The sequence below is a fragment of the Bidens hawaiensis genome, unplaced genomic scaffold (genome assembly GCF_021521415.1).
Source record: "Bidens hawaiensis isolate Kalapana, Puna unplaced genomic scaffold, B.hawaiensis_p1.1 tig00015699_1, whole genome shotgun sequence".
Lineage (NCBI taxonomy): Eukaryota > Viridiplantae > Streptophyta > Magnoliopsida > Asterales > Asteraceae > Bidens > Bidens hawaiensis.
The window spans coordinates 6908-24004 of record NW_027492400.1 but is presented as its reverse complement, the minus strand read 5'-3'; the positions used below and the strand labels follow the sequence as shown (position 1 = coordinate 24004).

At 38.2% G+C, this 17097-nt stretch overlaps 1 protein-coding gene across 1 annotated transcript; it reads left to right on the top strand.

Moving 5' to 3' along the window:
- Nucleotides 1-13936: 13936 nt before the first annotated feature.
- Nucleotides 13937-14569, top strand: LOC143549566 (uncharacterized). The gene has a single exon (XM_077040448.1). It carries the CDS (start codon nt 13937-13939, stop codon nt 14567-14569), a length of 633 nt encoding a protein of 210 aa, XP_076896563.1.
- Nucleotides 14570-17097: the final 2528 nt, after the last annotated feature.

Below are 17097 nucleotides of genomic sequence, written 5' to 3'. Positions count from 1 at the left end.
ACCCACACTCTCTACTACATCGCGATCAGAAACCCTAATCTAATTGCACTGTACCTGGCTGTGAAGATCAAGTTCCCTATCTGTTTGAGCCACGAAGTCTAGTTCGTCATTCTCCCCTGTTTCGTCACCAATTCTGGTAATTGAATTATGTTTAACAATCGTTTATGTCTGCTAATCAATAACCCTAAGTTAATTTGTACGAACAACAACCAAATCATCGGATTTAAGTTCTAGGGTTTTAAATGTGATTTGGGGTTAAATTCGAAACTGGTTATAGATTGATCTTTAGGTTAATTCTCACAAAGTAACACACTAACACGATGGCTGGTGTGTGTGTATGTTAAGTCTGGAACCGGTCCAGGCGCGGGTTCGAACCACCTGGACCCCGTTTTGGTTATTTATTTTATTTTATTTAATTCATTGTTTTATTTTATTATAATAATAAATAAACATTAATTTAATGAAACCGAACCTCCATATGATTATTTCCCCTCATCTTGGCCCTAGTTTCACAACTTTCTTTTTTATATACATATATATACCAATGATAAATATAGTTTAAATGTTTTACCACTCATTTAAATACACCGATCTAATAACTTATTAACGTTTAAATAGCAAAGTGCTTATAATAACGAATTCACCTATTACATAACACGTCATCAAAACTAGTATTTACTTGTTTGACAAAATATATATAAATATATATATAAATATATAATGATTAATTATTCATAATGAGTATTATTTTTAAATATCATATCTTGATTACATATTTTAATAACCATTAACGTTTACCAAATATCAATAATAATAATAATAATAATAATAATAAACTTTTACTTAAAACAATCGAATCCCAAATTTGTTAAGTCTTGTTAATACTTCATTTATATTTAATTAACATTACCTTTAACCGTTAGGAAGCTTTGTCAGCGTATCCCGAGGAGCTTGATCTTTTTCTACCCTAAATTTATCTTATCTCATCATTAATCCGCTCACTAAAATTAAGTAATTCACATCTCCCTTTTTACCGTTTTATATTTTGGGGGCCTTATGCGTTCACAATTCAATCATTTTATTTCACTACAATTTCATTATTTGCGTTACATGATATTGCTCAATTAGTTATACGTGCAATGTGACTATGTGTTTATTTTATGTTTTGGTGGTTGGTATCTCATCCTCATCATCATTAGTACGATCATATGCCATCAGAGTAGCTCGTTATCCATGGGATTCAAGTGAAAAGACAACTTTTATATTATTGTTATGCTATTTTTGGTATTTCATGTTTATCGCAAGGAATTATCATTTTTAATAATATATGTATTCAAAAACCGTGATTACTTGCTCAACTTTATGTTGACAAAATATGTATTTTCACGCATAGTGTAGGTAGCTTTTTGGAATGAAGAAACAAGCTAAGGAATAGTTGGACCTTAGGATGCATGATGAATATTAATGAACTTGTTTCAACTATTTTTAGTTGTAACGTTTATTTCTTTTGAGACAATGTTTGTGCTTTACGTATTTGGGATTATATGAAATAAATAATTTAGATATTGACACGTGTATTTACTTTAGTGTCTTTTGAGCTATAATACAATTATGTCGCGCCCAGGCATATTTCGTCGTAGGTTGGGGTGTGACAGATTGGTATCAGGGGCGAAGGCTATAAGATAGGTGGTTAGACTTAACAGTCTGGTAGCATGATTAGGGTCCCTATACGTGTTCCTATACGTGCACCATACTTGTTTAAACATTTGTACATAGCTTAATTTATTTAAATTATTTAGCATATACAATTTTACACGAAAGCACACACTTATTCCGAGGCTATGCCTCAAAATAATTTTTAAAACTTCAGGATGATTTTTAATCGGGAATTTCCTTAAGAAATCCCACCTTTTACTTCCCCTCTCCTTGAGGATGATTCGTGTAATGGGTACGTAATAACTGTAAGGGGGGGCACCCCTGTACACCGATCACTTGACACCTAGGCTTGTGAACCTAAGAAAGTGCAATGCGCATAAATCTCAATCAGCCGTGAGATCTGGTTGCCTTCCTGGAGGGTGAGGTATGAGTAGTGGCGGATCTAAACATAAATCACAGGGGTAACGCTCATAAATTTTTTTACAGCATTTCATACAATAATACAATATTAATGAAACAAAAACATATTTCAACGTTTGCAATTGCAATCGGTAAAACCAATGATAGCTTCAATATTCGACAACAAAAGAAAAGTGGTGCTTTCTGGTTTCCACCCTTATATGAGCAAGGTCACACATTCCACCCAATTTTGCAAATTTATAGTCTTCCTTTAAAGTGTGATAAAATGTCGTACGATCACCCGAAATACACCTTCTTTCTTCATTACTAATACAATTTATATGCATTTCCGAAAATACCACTATCTTAGATATATCAAACTTAGAAAACGAATCTCATATATTTAAATTAGACATATTTTCTAACAAACTAGTTAAGACCTCACTGAATCTATTTCCAAGTTCTTGAATTTGCATATCCAAAACCGCATTAAAAACTTCAACTACAAAATAATGATTTTGTTGAGCCTATTTCTGTTTGATGTTTCTCGTTCAAACGAAAGAAAAAAAAAAGGTTAATGGTTTCTATTTGCTTTAGGATTTTGTTTGGGCTTTATTTGATTTGAACTTTTAAATAATTATAATTTTGTTGAGCATATTTCTGTTTAATGTTTCTCGTTCAAACAAAAGAAAAAAAGGTTAACGTGTTTTTATTTTCTTTGGGCTATAAACTTTGTTTGGGTTTTTTTTATATAAACTTTGTTTGGGCTTTTTTTTATTTGAACTTTTAAATTGCTTTGGGCTATAAACTTTGTTTGGGCTTTTTTTTATTTGAACTTTTAAATTGGTTGGGCTGTAAACAAATTGGTTGGGCGTATCACACCAAACGTTCACGAATCTACTACCCTTATTGTATCAATCGTGGTCATCTGACGATCACATCTTTAATTTATAACCGAATTCATGGTGATACGTGGATAAACTCGGTTTTCTCGCATTGTGTTTTAGTTGAATGGGTGGATGAAGTACACAAATGCGGGGTGGTTCCCGAAGTACTTCAACCATCTATCTCAACACCCTTCACGACTCAATTCTCATCGATTTTGTGAAGTTAATACACGAATATTTCAACAATTTTTATTTGGTTTTCGATATTTTCATTTCGTTGGAAGGAACCATGGTGGTTGATGAAATCCTAACCAACAAATGAAACTCTATATTACAATTTTAAGTTATGTTATATTTATTTAATTATTTATTTATGTATTTATTCCTTATAACGTTAGCACTTATAAAATCAGCCTCAGAAATGACATCATTCTCAACCTCAACCACAAACTCAAACTCAAATTGTTAGATAGAATTCACAAGCATCAATTTACGCAAACTTATACATTTACAATATCTACCCAAGTCTCATAAATTTTACACATTTTATCCTTGAAGTATGTCTTCCAGCCATTAACCGTAAATGTTGCGTCGGCAACTCTGGCCGTTGCATGTTATCTCGCATTACGAAAGGAATCGTGGAAACCCTCCCAATAGTTATCTCTCAAATCCAAACCGTGAATGCCACTAATGCTTCTATGAACCCTAATGTTTTCCCTTTCAAGCAATTCACCAATGCTAACATGACCGATTACTTTGGGACTGAGCATGTCCAGATGACAAAACGTCCATGTATGCCTCAAGCGTTTTCAAATTGAGTGCCCTTACTTGGTGGAATAGCAAAAAGAAGGACCTTGGGGCTGAGGTTGCCATGGCTTTGCCATGGGATGACCTCAAGAAGCTCATGTTAGACAAGTTCTGCCCGAAATATGAACTTCGAAAGTTAGAAGAAGAATTCTAGAATTTGAAGCAAAAGGGAGGTGATAATACCACCTACAACGATCGGTTTCACGAATTGAGCGTCCTCATCCCGCTCAAGGTCACTCCCTTGGAGCGTGTGATTAACAAGTACATCACGGGTTTGCCGATGCAAATCCAAGATTCCGTCCTTAGTCGTGACCTGAAGGAACTTCATGATCCATTACCCTAGCCGGTACTACCACTAAAAACCACGTTAAGGCCGGGACCTTGACGCGGAAAAGTTCCAAAAAGCCCGAATCCTCAAAGCCCAAGTCCTCTAAACACAACCACAACTCATCTCATTACCGAAATAAGAAACGAAAGCCCAGTTCACAAAACTATGTCATAGCCCAATCACAAGCCTAACAAGCCCCTCCAACCAAGAAACCATACACCGATTCAACCACCTCACCCAATACTACCGAGGAGCACCCCGTGTGCAAGCCGCTCCACCACGGTTCACACCATCAAACCAACCCAACTGAGCCATCCCCCGTGCTCCAATCATTAATCCCGTTAGAGCTTGCTATAATTGCGGTGATCCAAACCACCTCCGCAACGCGTGTCCCCGACTCGCTCAAGCCCATCAAGCCTTTATTGCACCACAACCCTACTACACCTCTCACGCCTACCAAGTACAAACTTACCAACCCCAATTGCCCCAACTCATGGCTCCCCCAAATCCTTAAGCCCAATCCATGCTCATGCAAGCCTACCAAGTTCCAAACCCTCAAGCTTCAACATCCCAAACCCAAGCACCTCAAGGAACTCAAGGGAGAGCTTTCACCATCAATGCTCATCAAGCCCGAAACTCGAACGATGTGGTGAACGGTACGTTTCTAGTTAACAAGCATCATGCATCAGTAGTATTTGATTCGGGAGCCGATAGGAGTTTCATTTCCTTCGATTTTGAATACATACTTGATGTGCCCCATAGTAATTTGTCTAAACCCTTCTCGATTGATCTTAATCTGATGCAAATGGGTAGCTTCGACGTTATCATTGGTATGGATTGGCTCTCTCTTCACCGTGCCGAAATTCTATGTTTTGAAAAGATTATTCGTATCCGTATCGAACGTGGCGTAATTCTAAACGTCACCAGAGAAAGACCATCCTCAAAGCTAAACCTCATGTCGTGCATTGAAGCCCAACGTTATTTGCGCAAGAAGTATGTCGATTGCCCATGTCACCACAAAGGCCCACGAAGAGAAGTAACTTTCCGACATTCTGATTGTTCGTGATTCCCACGAAGTCTTTCCCGAAGACGTTTCCGAACTCCCTCCCATACGACAAGTGGAGTTCCATATTAACCTTGTACCTGGGGAAAACCCCGTAGCCAAAGCACCTTACCGTCTTTCACCCTCTGAGATGCAAGAACTCTCCAATCAAATCCAAGAACTCACGAACAAGGGTTTCATTTTCCCGAGTTCATCTCCATGGAGCGCACCCGTTTTGTTTGTCAAGAAGAAGGACGGTACTCTTCGTATGTGTATCGATAACTGTGAGCTCAATAAGCTTACTATCAAGAACCGTTATCCCCTTCCACGCGTCGATGATCTCTTTGATTAACTCCAAGGATCCGCATCCGCTTGTTTTTCCAAGATTGACCTCCGTTCGGGTCATCACCAACTTCGTGTCCATGAGGATGACCGCAAATTCGTTAAGTCTTGTTAATACTTCATTTAATACTAATAATAATAACAACGCAAACTTCATTAAGCTTGATCTTTTTCTACCCTAACTTTATCTTATCTCATCACTAATCCGCTCGCTAAAAGTGAGTAATTCACATCCCCCTTTTTACCGTTTTATATTTTGGGGGCGTTATGCATTCACAATTCAATCATTTTATTTCACTACAATTCCATTATTTGCGTTACATGATATTGCTCAATTAGTTATACATGCAATGTGATTATGTGTTTATTTTATGTTTCGGTGGTTGGTATTTCATCCTCATCATCATTAATATGATCATATGCCGTCCGAGTAGCTCATTATCCATGGGATTCGAGTGAAAAGACAACTTTTATATTATTGTTATGCTACTTTTAGAATTTCATATTTATCGCAAGGAATTATCATTTTTAATAATATATGTATTCAAAAACCGTGATTACTTACTCAACTTTATGTTGACAAAATATGTATTTTCACGCATGGCGTAGGTAGCTTTTTGGAATGAAGAAACAAGCTAAGGAATAGTTGGACCTTAGGATGCATGATGAATATTAATGAACTTATTTCAACTATTTTTAGTTGTAATGTTTATTTCTTTTGATACAATGTTTATGCTTCACGTATTTGGAATTATATGAAATAAATAATTTAGATATTGACACGTGTATTTATTTTAGTATCTTTTGAGCTATGATAAAATTATGTCGCGCCCCGGCATATTCCGCCGTAGGTTGGGGTGTGACACCATCGTCTTCAAACTCTATAACCACCATTGTCTTCAAGATCCCATCTACCATTATCGGGTTCCATTTGAAACCCTAGGTGACGGCGGTGGTCAGGTGGCCTTTTAGTAAAGCCATACCCATTCACCATCGTCATCTTTGAGATCATATCTACGTTGCTAGGTTCCATTTGGAAGCCCTTGGTGGCGGTGACTGTGATTACATCGAGGGTTCGGTGGTCGTGGCATGGTGAGATTAGTGGGAGGCGGCTGACCTACTATGGTCGCTTCCTTTACGATAATTTGCTCCGTGAATTAATTTTTTTGTTTTGCTTATGTATGGTTGGATTCTTTTGTTTCTTGGTTTATTGTGTGCTAAATGCAATTTTTGTTTGTAACTTGAAACCCTACTTACGGGCTGGAATGATGATATTATTTTGATTGTAGTGGCGGTTTTTGGGCATTTATGGCTTTAATAGTGCTCAAGGTTCTGAGCGGATTCATTGTTCCAGATATAGGTATTGGAGATGGTCCGACGGTGTTTGCTGGTGCTAAGCCTCTTGACTTTATCTAATTACGGGCTGAAATGATGAGATTATTTTCATTTTAATGCATGGCGATTTTTATAAGAGTTATAATACTGTGAATTGTATTTCTTTCATTATACATAATACAAGCCATATATAGGCATTTTACAATAAGGAAATGAGAGCATTTACTGGAGAGAATTGTGTATATAAATTAGGTAACGATTTCAAGTTTTGAATAATATATTTTGAGTATTAATTCCTTTGATTGTGTTGACCGATTATCCTTTAATATCGCCATTCCTTATACACCCCCGCAAGATGGAGGATCCATCGGATACGCCAATCTTGGACCGGTTACGAAAAAAACGGTGCTCTTGACAACGGCTTAGTGAGCATGTCCGCAAGTTGATCTTCAGAGCTGATGTGAAGGACTCGTAAGTGACCAGCTGATACTTGTTCTTGTACGAAGTGATAATCAAGTGCTACATGCTTCATACGTGAGTGATAAACAGGGTTTGCACATAGATATGTTGCTCCAGTATTGTCACAAAATAATGTTGGTGTGTGATTGATATGTATACCCAGTTCTTTTAGTAAGTGCTTTAGCCATGTAAGTTCCGCAGAGGCATTAGCCAAAGCTTTGTACTCAGCTTCCGTGGAGGACCGAGAGACCGGCTTTTGTCTTGTAGACTTCCATGAGACAATGTTAGTACCAAGGTAAAGGACAAAGGCAGTGGTGGACCGACCGGCATCATTTACACCGCCCCAATCAGAAACGGAAAATGCTAAGAGATTTAGTGAGGATTTTCGATTTAGAAAGAGACCATGATGAACTGTTCCTTTGAGATAACGGAGGACCCTTTTTAGAGCTTGCCAATGAGCTTGTTTGGGAGCATGCATGAATTGAGATAGTTTATTGACAGCAAAGGAAATGTTCGGGCGGGTAAAGGCTAGATATTGAAGGGACCCGACAAGTTTACGATACGGTGTGGCATCAACAGGTGGGGATGGATCGTTGGGTGATAATGGATCAGTGGCACTAAGAGGGGTGGTGACATCTTTAGCACCTTCCATGTGAAATTGATTTAGTATGTCTTGAATATGTCGATGTTGAGACAAGAACAAGCCCGTTGGCGTAGGTATTACTTCAACACCTAGAAAATGGTGAAGCATGCCAAGATCTTTGACCGAGAACTTATTGCTCAAAGCAGTGACAAATGTGTCAAGAAATTTTTGGTTGTTACCCGTGAGGACAATGTCGTCAACGCAAACCATAAAGTAGCAAGTAACGGTTGGTTTTTGATAGATGAAAAGGGAGAGATCAGCTAAGGATTTGCGGAATCCAAATCGAAGAAGAAAATTGGTGAGTTCGATGTACCAAGCTCGTGGAGCTTGCTTTAAACCGTATAAGGATTTTTTGAGTTTGCATATGTGATTAGGAAATTGAGGATTAATGTAACCCGGTGGTTGGTTCATAAAGACTTCCTCATGAAGTGTGCCATGAAGAAAGGTGTTGTTAATTTCAAGTTGGCTTAACGGCCAATTTTTGGAAAGGGCTATGGAGAGAATGGTGCGGACGGTGATGGGTTTTGTTACGGGGCTGAATGTTTCAAAGTAATCTTTCCCGTATTGTTGGAGGAAGCCTTTGGCTACTAGTCGTTCCTTGTACTTCTCAATAGAGCCATCGGGTTTGCGTTTAATACGAAATACCCATTTACAACCAATTGGTGTTTTAGTGTTAGAAGGAACAAACTCCCATGTTTGATTGTGAAATAAGAGCGTTAAACTCGGAATCCATGGCTTTTCGCCATTCGGGGTCTTTTGAAGCTTGAGTATGAGTTATGGGTTCAAGGGACGGTGGAAGGGGATGAAGGGTTGTATTGTTAACTAGGTTCGGATTAAAATATTTGGAGTTTGGTTTTCTTACTCGTGGAGGTCGGTTGGTTGATTTAGATGGAGTGGGGATTGATATGTTCGGGTTGATAGGGGACTGTGGTGGTGAGTGTCTGGGTTCGGTGGAAGGGGTGGATTGGACTGAATCCGAAGAAACTTGATTTGGAAGGAGTGGTGTGGATTGATTGGAGTCAGACTCGGTGGAAAATTTTGAGGAGGCTGGTGTGGATGTGGTTTGTTGAATTGGAGTTGGTGAATTATTTATGGGAGGAGTATTGAGTGGAGGATTATTTACGTATGTATGAGTGTGAGAAGTGGATGGTGGAATGTGGGTAGGAGTGTCATTTTTTGGTGGTGGGGCATACACTTGGAGATTTGAGAAAAAGGCATCAGCAGTGAGAAGAGGATTTGTGGAAAGATTTTCATTTGTAAAGGGAAAAATATAGTTCACAAATTGAACATGTCGAGAGTGATAGAGACGATGAGATACAGGATCATAACATTTGTATGCGGATTCGAAGGTGGAGTAACCAAGAAAAATACATTTAATGGATTTTGGGTGTAACTTAGAGGTGGCATAAGGGCGTAACCATGGGAAACACAAACAACCAAATGGTTGTAATTTCGTGTAAGTTGGTGTGGTATTGTAAAGTCGGTCATAGGGTGATTTGAAGTCAAGAATTTTTGTGGGAAGATTTATGAGGTGAACTGCTGTTTGAAACGCATGAGACCAAAATGTAAGCGGTAAATGGGCGTGATGGAGAAGGGATAAGCCGGTTTCAACAATGTGTCTATGACGTCTCTCGGCAATTCCATTTTGTTCCGGGGTATGAGGAGGAGTGGTAAAGTGAGATATTCCATTTTGTTGTAGATAAGGAAAAAGACCAATATATTCACCTCCATTGTTGGAAAAAAGAGATACAAGAGGGGTGTTAAAAAATTTTTCAGCTAACAGTTTGAATGTTGGAGATAGGGTGGAGATGTCCGATTTTCGTTTCATTGGGTATAGCCATGTGTATTTAGAATAAAAATCAACAAATATGACATAATAAGTATAACCATCATTTGACATTTGAACCGGGCCCCAAACATCCGAATAAACAAGTTCTAAAGGTTTAGATACTTTGAAAGAATTTTCTCCAAAAGGCATTTTATGGCTTTTATTTATTGAGCAAGCATCACAATGAAATAAGGTTTTAGACATTTTATTGTAATCAAGTCCTAAATTGTTAAGTAGAAGTTTTAGAACTTTGATCGTGGAATGTCCAAGTGTGTGATGCCATGAGAGAATTGAATTGGTTGACTTGGTGTGATTGACTTGAGATAGATGTTGAAGAGAGTTGATAGCCGCATAGTAGACATCATTGACGTTCACTCCCCGCATTAGTAGCACCCCCGTTCAAAGATCCTTAACAAAAAAATGATACGGGAAAAATTTAACCAAAACATTGTTAGATCTACAGAGTTTGGCAACAGAAACAAGATTGTTGCGTAATTGTGGAACAAGATAAACATTATTTAAGTTTAGTTAACGGGAGGAAGTTGGAATATATGTGTGACCGGTGTGAGAAATAGAAAGACCTTTACCATTTCCGAGAACAATCTCGTCGGGGCCGTCGTATTCTGATAAGGTGTGTAAAGACGAGCGGTCGGATGCTATGTGATGGGATGCCCCACTGTCAAACATCCATGGTGGTTGCCGATAAGAAGTTAACCGTTGGGTTGGATGGTGGTACCGGTGAGATCGTAATGTTGTTGTCTTGCAAAAATCTTGCCAATTTCCTACAGTCTTTGGTATCATGACCTGGAATGTTACAATAATGACAAAAAGAAGAATTGCGGTTAGGACGATAATTGTTTGTCGGCCCACTATTGTTACCATTTCTTCTGTTGTAAAAGGAATTGGGCCGGTTGTGGTTACGGGCCTCATAACCTGATCTCGAAGCAAACCGTCCACCCTGTCGTTGGGTATCATTGACAGTTACAATTTGGGTTGGGGACTGGTTGTCTTGCAGGCTGCGCTCATAATCAATAAGCTTCTCGAACACATCGGCGAAAGTCAGCGGAGTACCTCCCTAACGCAGAGTAGTGGAAACGTGCTTGTATTCATCACCTAATTTGGTGAGGATGTGAACCGTTAGGTCTTCATCTTTGACCGGCTCTTGTGCTAATGCTAGATCATCGGCTATGGCTTTCATTTCACTGAAAAATTCGGGCCATAGAATTTGTGCCTTTTGTGGTTTTAGCAAGTTTGGATTTGAGAGAAATTATGCGAGATCGGGAGATACTCGCGAAGCATTCTGTGAGTCGTTGGAATAATTCTTGGGCTGTTGCAGCCGACGAAACAAGTGGCTGAATGGTGTCGGAGCAGCTTCCAAGAAGGGCTCCAAGAAATATTTGATCCTGTCGGAACCACGGACGTTAATTGGGATTGGGGTTGCCGTCGATGGTTTTCGGTGGAGGTTCAACAGAGCCATCTGTGAATTTATCGAGATCGAGTCCGATAAGAATGGAAACGACCTGTTTACGCCATGAAGGGAAGTTCTGGGTTGTGAGTATTATGTGTGGTGACTTCAACAATGGTTGTAATACTCATGGTGATGATCGGATGGCAGGGAATATAAAATAATTTTGGGATCAATGGAGCTCAAAGGAGCAATCAAGCTCTGATACCATGTAAGAGTTATAATACTGTGAATTGTATTTCTTTCATTATACATAATATAAGCCATATATAGGCATTTTACAATAAGGAAATGAGAGCATTTATTGGAGAGATTTGTGTATATAAATTAGGTAACGATTTCAAGGTTTGAATAACATATTTTGAGTATTAATTCCTTTGATTTTGTTGATTGATTATCCTTTAATATCGCCATTCCTTATAATTTTGTGATCGAATCTGTTTGCTTTTAGTCTTTTTAATGGCGTTTACGTGTGCTGCCAAGGTATTGCCATTTTAGGCTTTTCGAATAGTAATTCTAGCTATGTACATGTTTACTTGGTGGTCCATATCTTGAAAATATTGGTAATTAAAGGGTTAATATATAAAGGCTATGATGATTAACTTGGCTTCATTCCGAAGTTGTCTTGATTCATTTTAACTTTGTGCTATAGTGATCGTTTGACACTCATCTGTGCATGTGGATTTCACATCTATATGTTTGAGGATTATTGGTGTTAATTGGTTTTTCTATTCAATATCCATTTATGGAAGTAGAATAATTACGTTTCTTATTGATGTATTGAGCATTAAAAGATGTTGGTACATGTAAACTGGCTGCATATTGGATATAAGAACATTTATGCGGATGGTCATCAGATTTCAAAATCTGATGAAGAAGCTCTCATGGCTGGGTATCTCTTCTATGTATCATTACAATTCTATGTTGTAGAACTGGGGAATTTTAGTCAAAGTCACTGTTGTTGAAATCAGTGTTGCTTTGTTAAGTATAGGCTATGATGACGGTCCATTATTTGGCGAAGCAACTGTTGTTTCAGCCATGGCGGAGATCTAAGAGCTTCAATCTTATGTCCAGGCTGTGATGACAGTTCGTTGTTTAAAATGTCGGATACGGGTGTTTTTTCTTTGTCACATACCCAGCGCAATGCGTGGACGCTAATTTCGTTTAGTTTTTTTTATTGCCTTTACTTTTACCAAAACTGCTGACATCATCAGTTTTTAACTGATGAAACTGTTCTAAAACAAATCGAACGACTACTGTTGTTTTGCTTCAACGGTTTGTTCCCGCATATTTGAATTTTCTACAATTTTTGGGAAGATCAGTTGCATTGTTCCTTTCCAGTTTCAGCTACAACCAGTTCATGTTATTTTAACATCAACATTAATTGATAAAAGCCACTGCTCATTGTTAAGTGTTGCTGAACTAGTGTTCTTGCACGTATTGATTTATTTTGGCTAATGCAAACTGCTGTATTTTGCTTTTCCACTGATGTCTGTTATCGTAGCATTTTAGTATGCAATTGAAGGATTTAAGGAGCTTGCTATGGATGCCGTTAACCAAGATACATGGAGCCCATCTCAAGTTTTGTACGCATATACTTTTTTTATGCTAAAAGTTGTTGACATGATCAATAATCATAATATAATTGGTGTCAACAGTTCATTTGGAATGATAATTTGTCAAATTTGTGTCAATGGTTTATTCGAGTTAAATGTCACTATTTTCGTCCGGTTCAATATTGGACTTTGTCAAATTTTATAAAAAGTGTTATTTTTGGATAACTTTGGGTTGTTAGAAAACAGGTCAGAATCAATAACCACAGCGAACCGCGTGCTCATTTATTAGTTCTGAATTGAAAATTTGTTAATGGGTCACCAAAACTGAATCGGTTTCAATTTTGAGATAAAGGTTTTGCTGCTGTTTAATGGGTCAATCTAAGAAAACCGAACAGAAATTTGCTAAGGGTATTTTGGTCAAATTCGGGTTAATACGGTTTGAATCTAGCACTTTAAATGAGTCAAAATTAAATTTGTTTTCGATTTTCGAGTTCACATGGGTTGACTAAAATATTTACTTTGAAGGCTTGAATCTTCTTACACAAAACCTAAAGCTTATGTAAATCCAGTTGGATATTGTTTGAATTTAAATAGCCATATTGGCACCAAGAACGTTTACATTATATGTGATGAATGTATACCACTGCATGTGTAAATGATATTGGTGGTTGTAGCACAAGTAAACAATGCATGTTTTGTGAAGGTGATTGAAATTCAATCCTAAAGTGTGATATTTGTCTAATTGCTTAACTGTAATGTAACTGTATATACTATATAATGACATGCACAAGTCACAACGCAAGGGGTCCTCAATGCTAGTATATATAATTTACCAAATATTTTACATAAATTCATATAAATTTGCATAAAAAATTGTATATGTGAAATTGTGGATCACAAAGCCAAATTATTATTTGTTAGTCCTGGTTGCATTAAATAACGGGCAATATGCCCATTAATAATAAATGTCAGTTATCTGGCTTTTGAACTGATTAAGTCTTTTAGTTTGTTTACCCTTTATTTCTGGTGTAAGTTACGTTTCTTGTAGGCTATATATATAGCCGTGGAGTTTGATGAATATTAAGAGATTAAGTATTATGTGAGTATATCTTGTTACCACTTGAGTATTATCAGTGGTATCAGAGCAAATAGAAACTAAGTGTTCAGAAGGTGAAGAGTGGTGAGTTCAATGGCCGAAGAGACAAGCAACTTCCAGGTTCCTTGTGTTCCCAGGTTCGATGAAGATTATGACCATGGGAGTATGGTTATGGAGAACCTACTTAGATCAAAAGAGTATTGGCCAGTGTTTGAAACAGGATACAATGAACCTCGAGAAGGAGAGAACCGGACGGCAGCCGAACTGAGAATTCTGGATGAGATGCGGCTAAAAGATTTGAAGGCTAGAAACTATCTGTTCCGGTCCGTTGATAAGAAAATCTTGAAGACCATCACACACAAACAAACGGCAAAGCATGTGTGGGATGCAATGAAGTTGAAATATCAAGGTAACACCAGGGTCAAACAATCCCAGTTGCAACGGCTCAAGCATGATTTTGAAATCCTGGAAATGAAAGATGGGGAGACGATAACTGAATATTTTGGAAGGGTCATGGTGACCGCGAATGATATGAGGAATTACGGAGAAGATATGCCGGATGTCAATATTGTGGAAAAGATACTTCGCACACTAACTAGCAGCTTTAATTTTGTTGTATGCTCCATTGAAGAATCATGGGATATTGATACACTAACAGTGGACGAACTCCAAAGTTCACTGTTGGTGCATGAACAAAAGCTAACACGCAAAGTAAGTGAAGGGTAAGTGCTTAAGATTGAGAATGTCCGTAACTTTGGACGTGGCCGAGGACGCGGCAGAATGATGTACAATAGAGGGCGAGGACGTGGCCGAGGGCGATCACGAGGAGAGTTTGATAAGTCCACCGTCGAGTGCTATAAGTGTCATCAGTTTGGACATTTTCAATACGAATGTCCACAAGCAGAACGGTCCGTCAACTATGCTGAATTCGATGAAAGTGAGGACCTACTACTCATGACTCGCGCTGAAGTCAAGAAGGAAGACATGAAGGGGATATGGTTTCTTGACTCGGCCTGTTCAAATCACATGACTGGAACTAAAGAATGGTTTGTTCACTTGGATGAAAGTTTCAAACACACAGTAAAACTCGGAAATGATTTTCGGTTGGTTGTCAAAGGCATGGGTGACATTCGCCTTGAAGTTGAAGGCATAACTCAGGTAATTACTAACGTGTATTTTGTTCCAGAATTAACATCAAATTTACTAAGTGTTGGGCAATTACAAGAAAAAGGGTTAACATTAGTAATTCGTGAGGGGAAATGCAAAATTTATCACCCTCGGCGAGGTTTAATTGTTACCTCTCATATCACTCAAAATAGAATGTTCATTGTGCATGGGATAAAAAAAACAATTCACTAGCAGGTGTCGTTATGTTAGTGAAGAAAGTACTACAGTCATGTGGCACAAGAGATATGGGCATGTAAACAATAAAGCCATTCGCACTATGCAATACAAGAAGATGGTTAAGGGATTGCCTAAAGTGACAGGTAAATCCACCGTATGTGAGGTTTGTAACATAGGCAAACAACAACGTGAAATAATTCCAAAGAGAAGTGTACGGAGAGCAACCGAAAAACTTCAACTCATTCACACTGATTTATGTGGACCAATATCACCAACCTCATTAAGTGGGAAAAGGTACATGCTTGTATTCACAGACGATTATTCACGAAAGAGTTGGGGGTATTTTTTGTCAACTAAGGGTGAGTGTTTTGAAATGTTCAAAAGATTCAAAATAATGGTTGAAACAGAAGTCGGTGGGAAAATAAAAGGATTAAGAAGTGATAGGGGAAAGGAATTAACGTCTCATGCATTCAATGATTTTTGTGGAGAGCAAGGGATCAAACGCCAATTGACTGTCATATACACACCGCAACAGAACGGTGTTGCGGAGCGTAGAAATAGAACGATTATGAATATGGTACGATGCATGTTAGCAGAGAAGACTATGCCAAAGTATTTTTGGCCTGAAGCCGCGAGCTGGGCATGCCACGTTCTAAATAGAACCATCACTGCTGTCTTAGCTGATAAGGTGCCCAAAGAATTGTGGACAGGAGCAAAGCCAAATGTTGACTACTTTCGGGTGTTCGGGTGCATTGGGCATGTTCATGTACCCGAACAACTGAGAACGAAATTGGATGATCGAAGTCATAAGTGTATCCTACTCGGGGTAAGTACTGAGTCCAAGGCATATCGCCTCTATGATCCTGTTCAAAAACGGATTATCATTAGTCGTGATGTCATCTTTGAAGAAGATAACAATTGGGACTGGAATAGAAAAGATATTGGTTCACAAGAATTAATAATTGAAAATGAAGATGATATTGCTGTAGCTCAAGAAGAAGAAATCAATGAGGTTGTCCAGGAAAATGTAACTACTACAACAAGTTCTGAACAAACGGCATCACCAAATGAAGACTTGTCTATCCCGTCTACTGTCGTTCCAGAAGTATTCACAGGTCAAACGACACCTACTCAAGGCAACTCTGAATTACTAGGTGAAAATGAAAGACCTAAAAAAAGGGTTAGCAAGGCACCAACATGGATGAAAGATTATCAAAGCGGCGAAGGGCTGTTAGAAGACGAGTCATTATTTGTTTTCTTTAGTTCATTGGGTGACCCAACCTGTTTTGAAGAAGCCAATAAAGAAGCTAAATGGAATGAGGCAATGAAACTGGAGATACAAGCGATCGAGAAAAATAGCACATGGGAGTTGGTTGATGCTCCTGTCGGGATCAAGCCAATTGGAGTTAAATGGGTATATAAAACGAAGTTGAACGAAAACGAGAAAGTTGACAAATATAAGGCTCGTCTGGTGGTGAAAGGATATGCTCAACGAAAGGGAGTAGATTACAATGAAATATTTGCACCTGTTGCTCGGTGGGATACTATTCGAACTTTACTTGCAGTTGCTGCCCAAAATCATTGGACTGTGTTTCAGTTAGACGTCAAAAGTGCCTTTTTATATGGTGAGCTAAAGGAGGTTGTGTATGTTGATCAGCCTCAAGGTTTCGTTTAGAAAGGGGAAGAATCAAAAGTATATTGGCTAAAGAGAGCTTTGTATGGATTAAAGCAAGCTCCGAGGGCATGGTTCAATCGTATAGAAAACTATTTTAAACGAGAAGGTTTCGAGAAAAGCAAATTTGATCATACTCTATTTGTCAAAAAGGTTTGCAACAAAATTCTCATTATTAGTCTATATGTTGATGATCTTATATATGTAGGTAATGACTTCATGTTATGTGAGAGTTTTA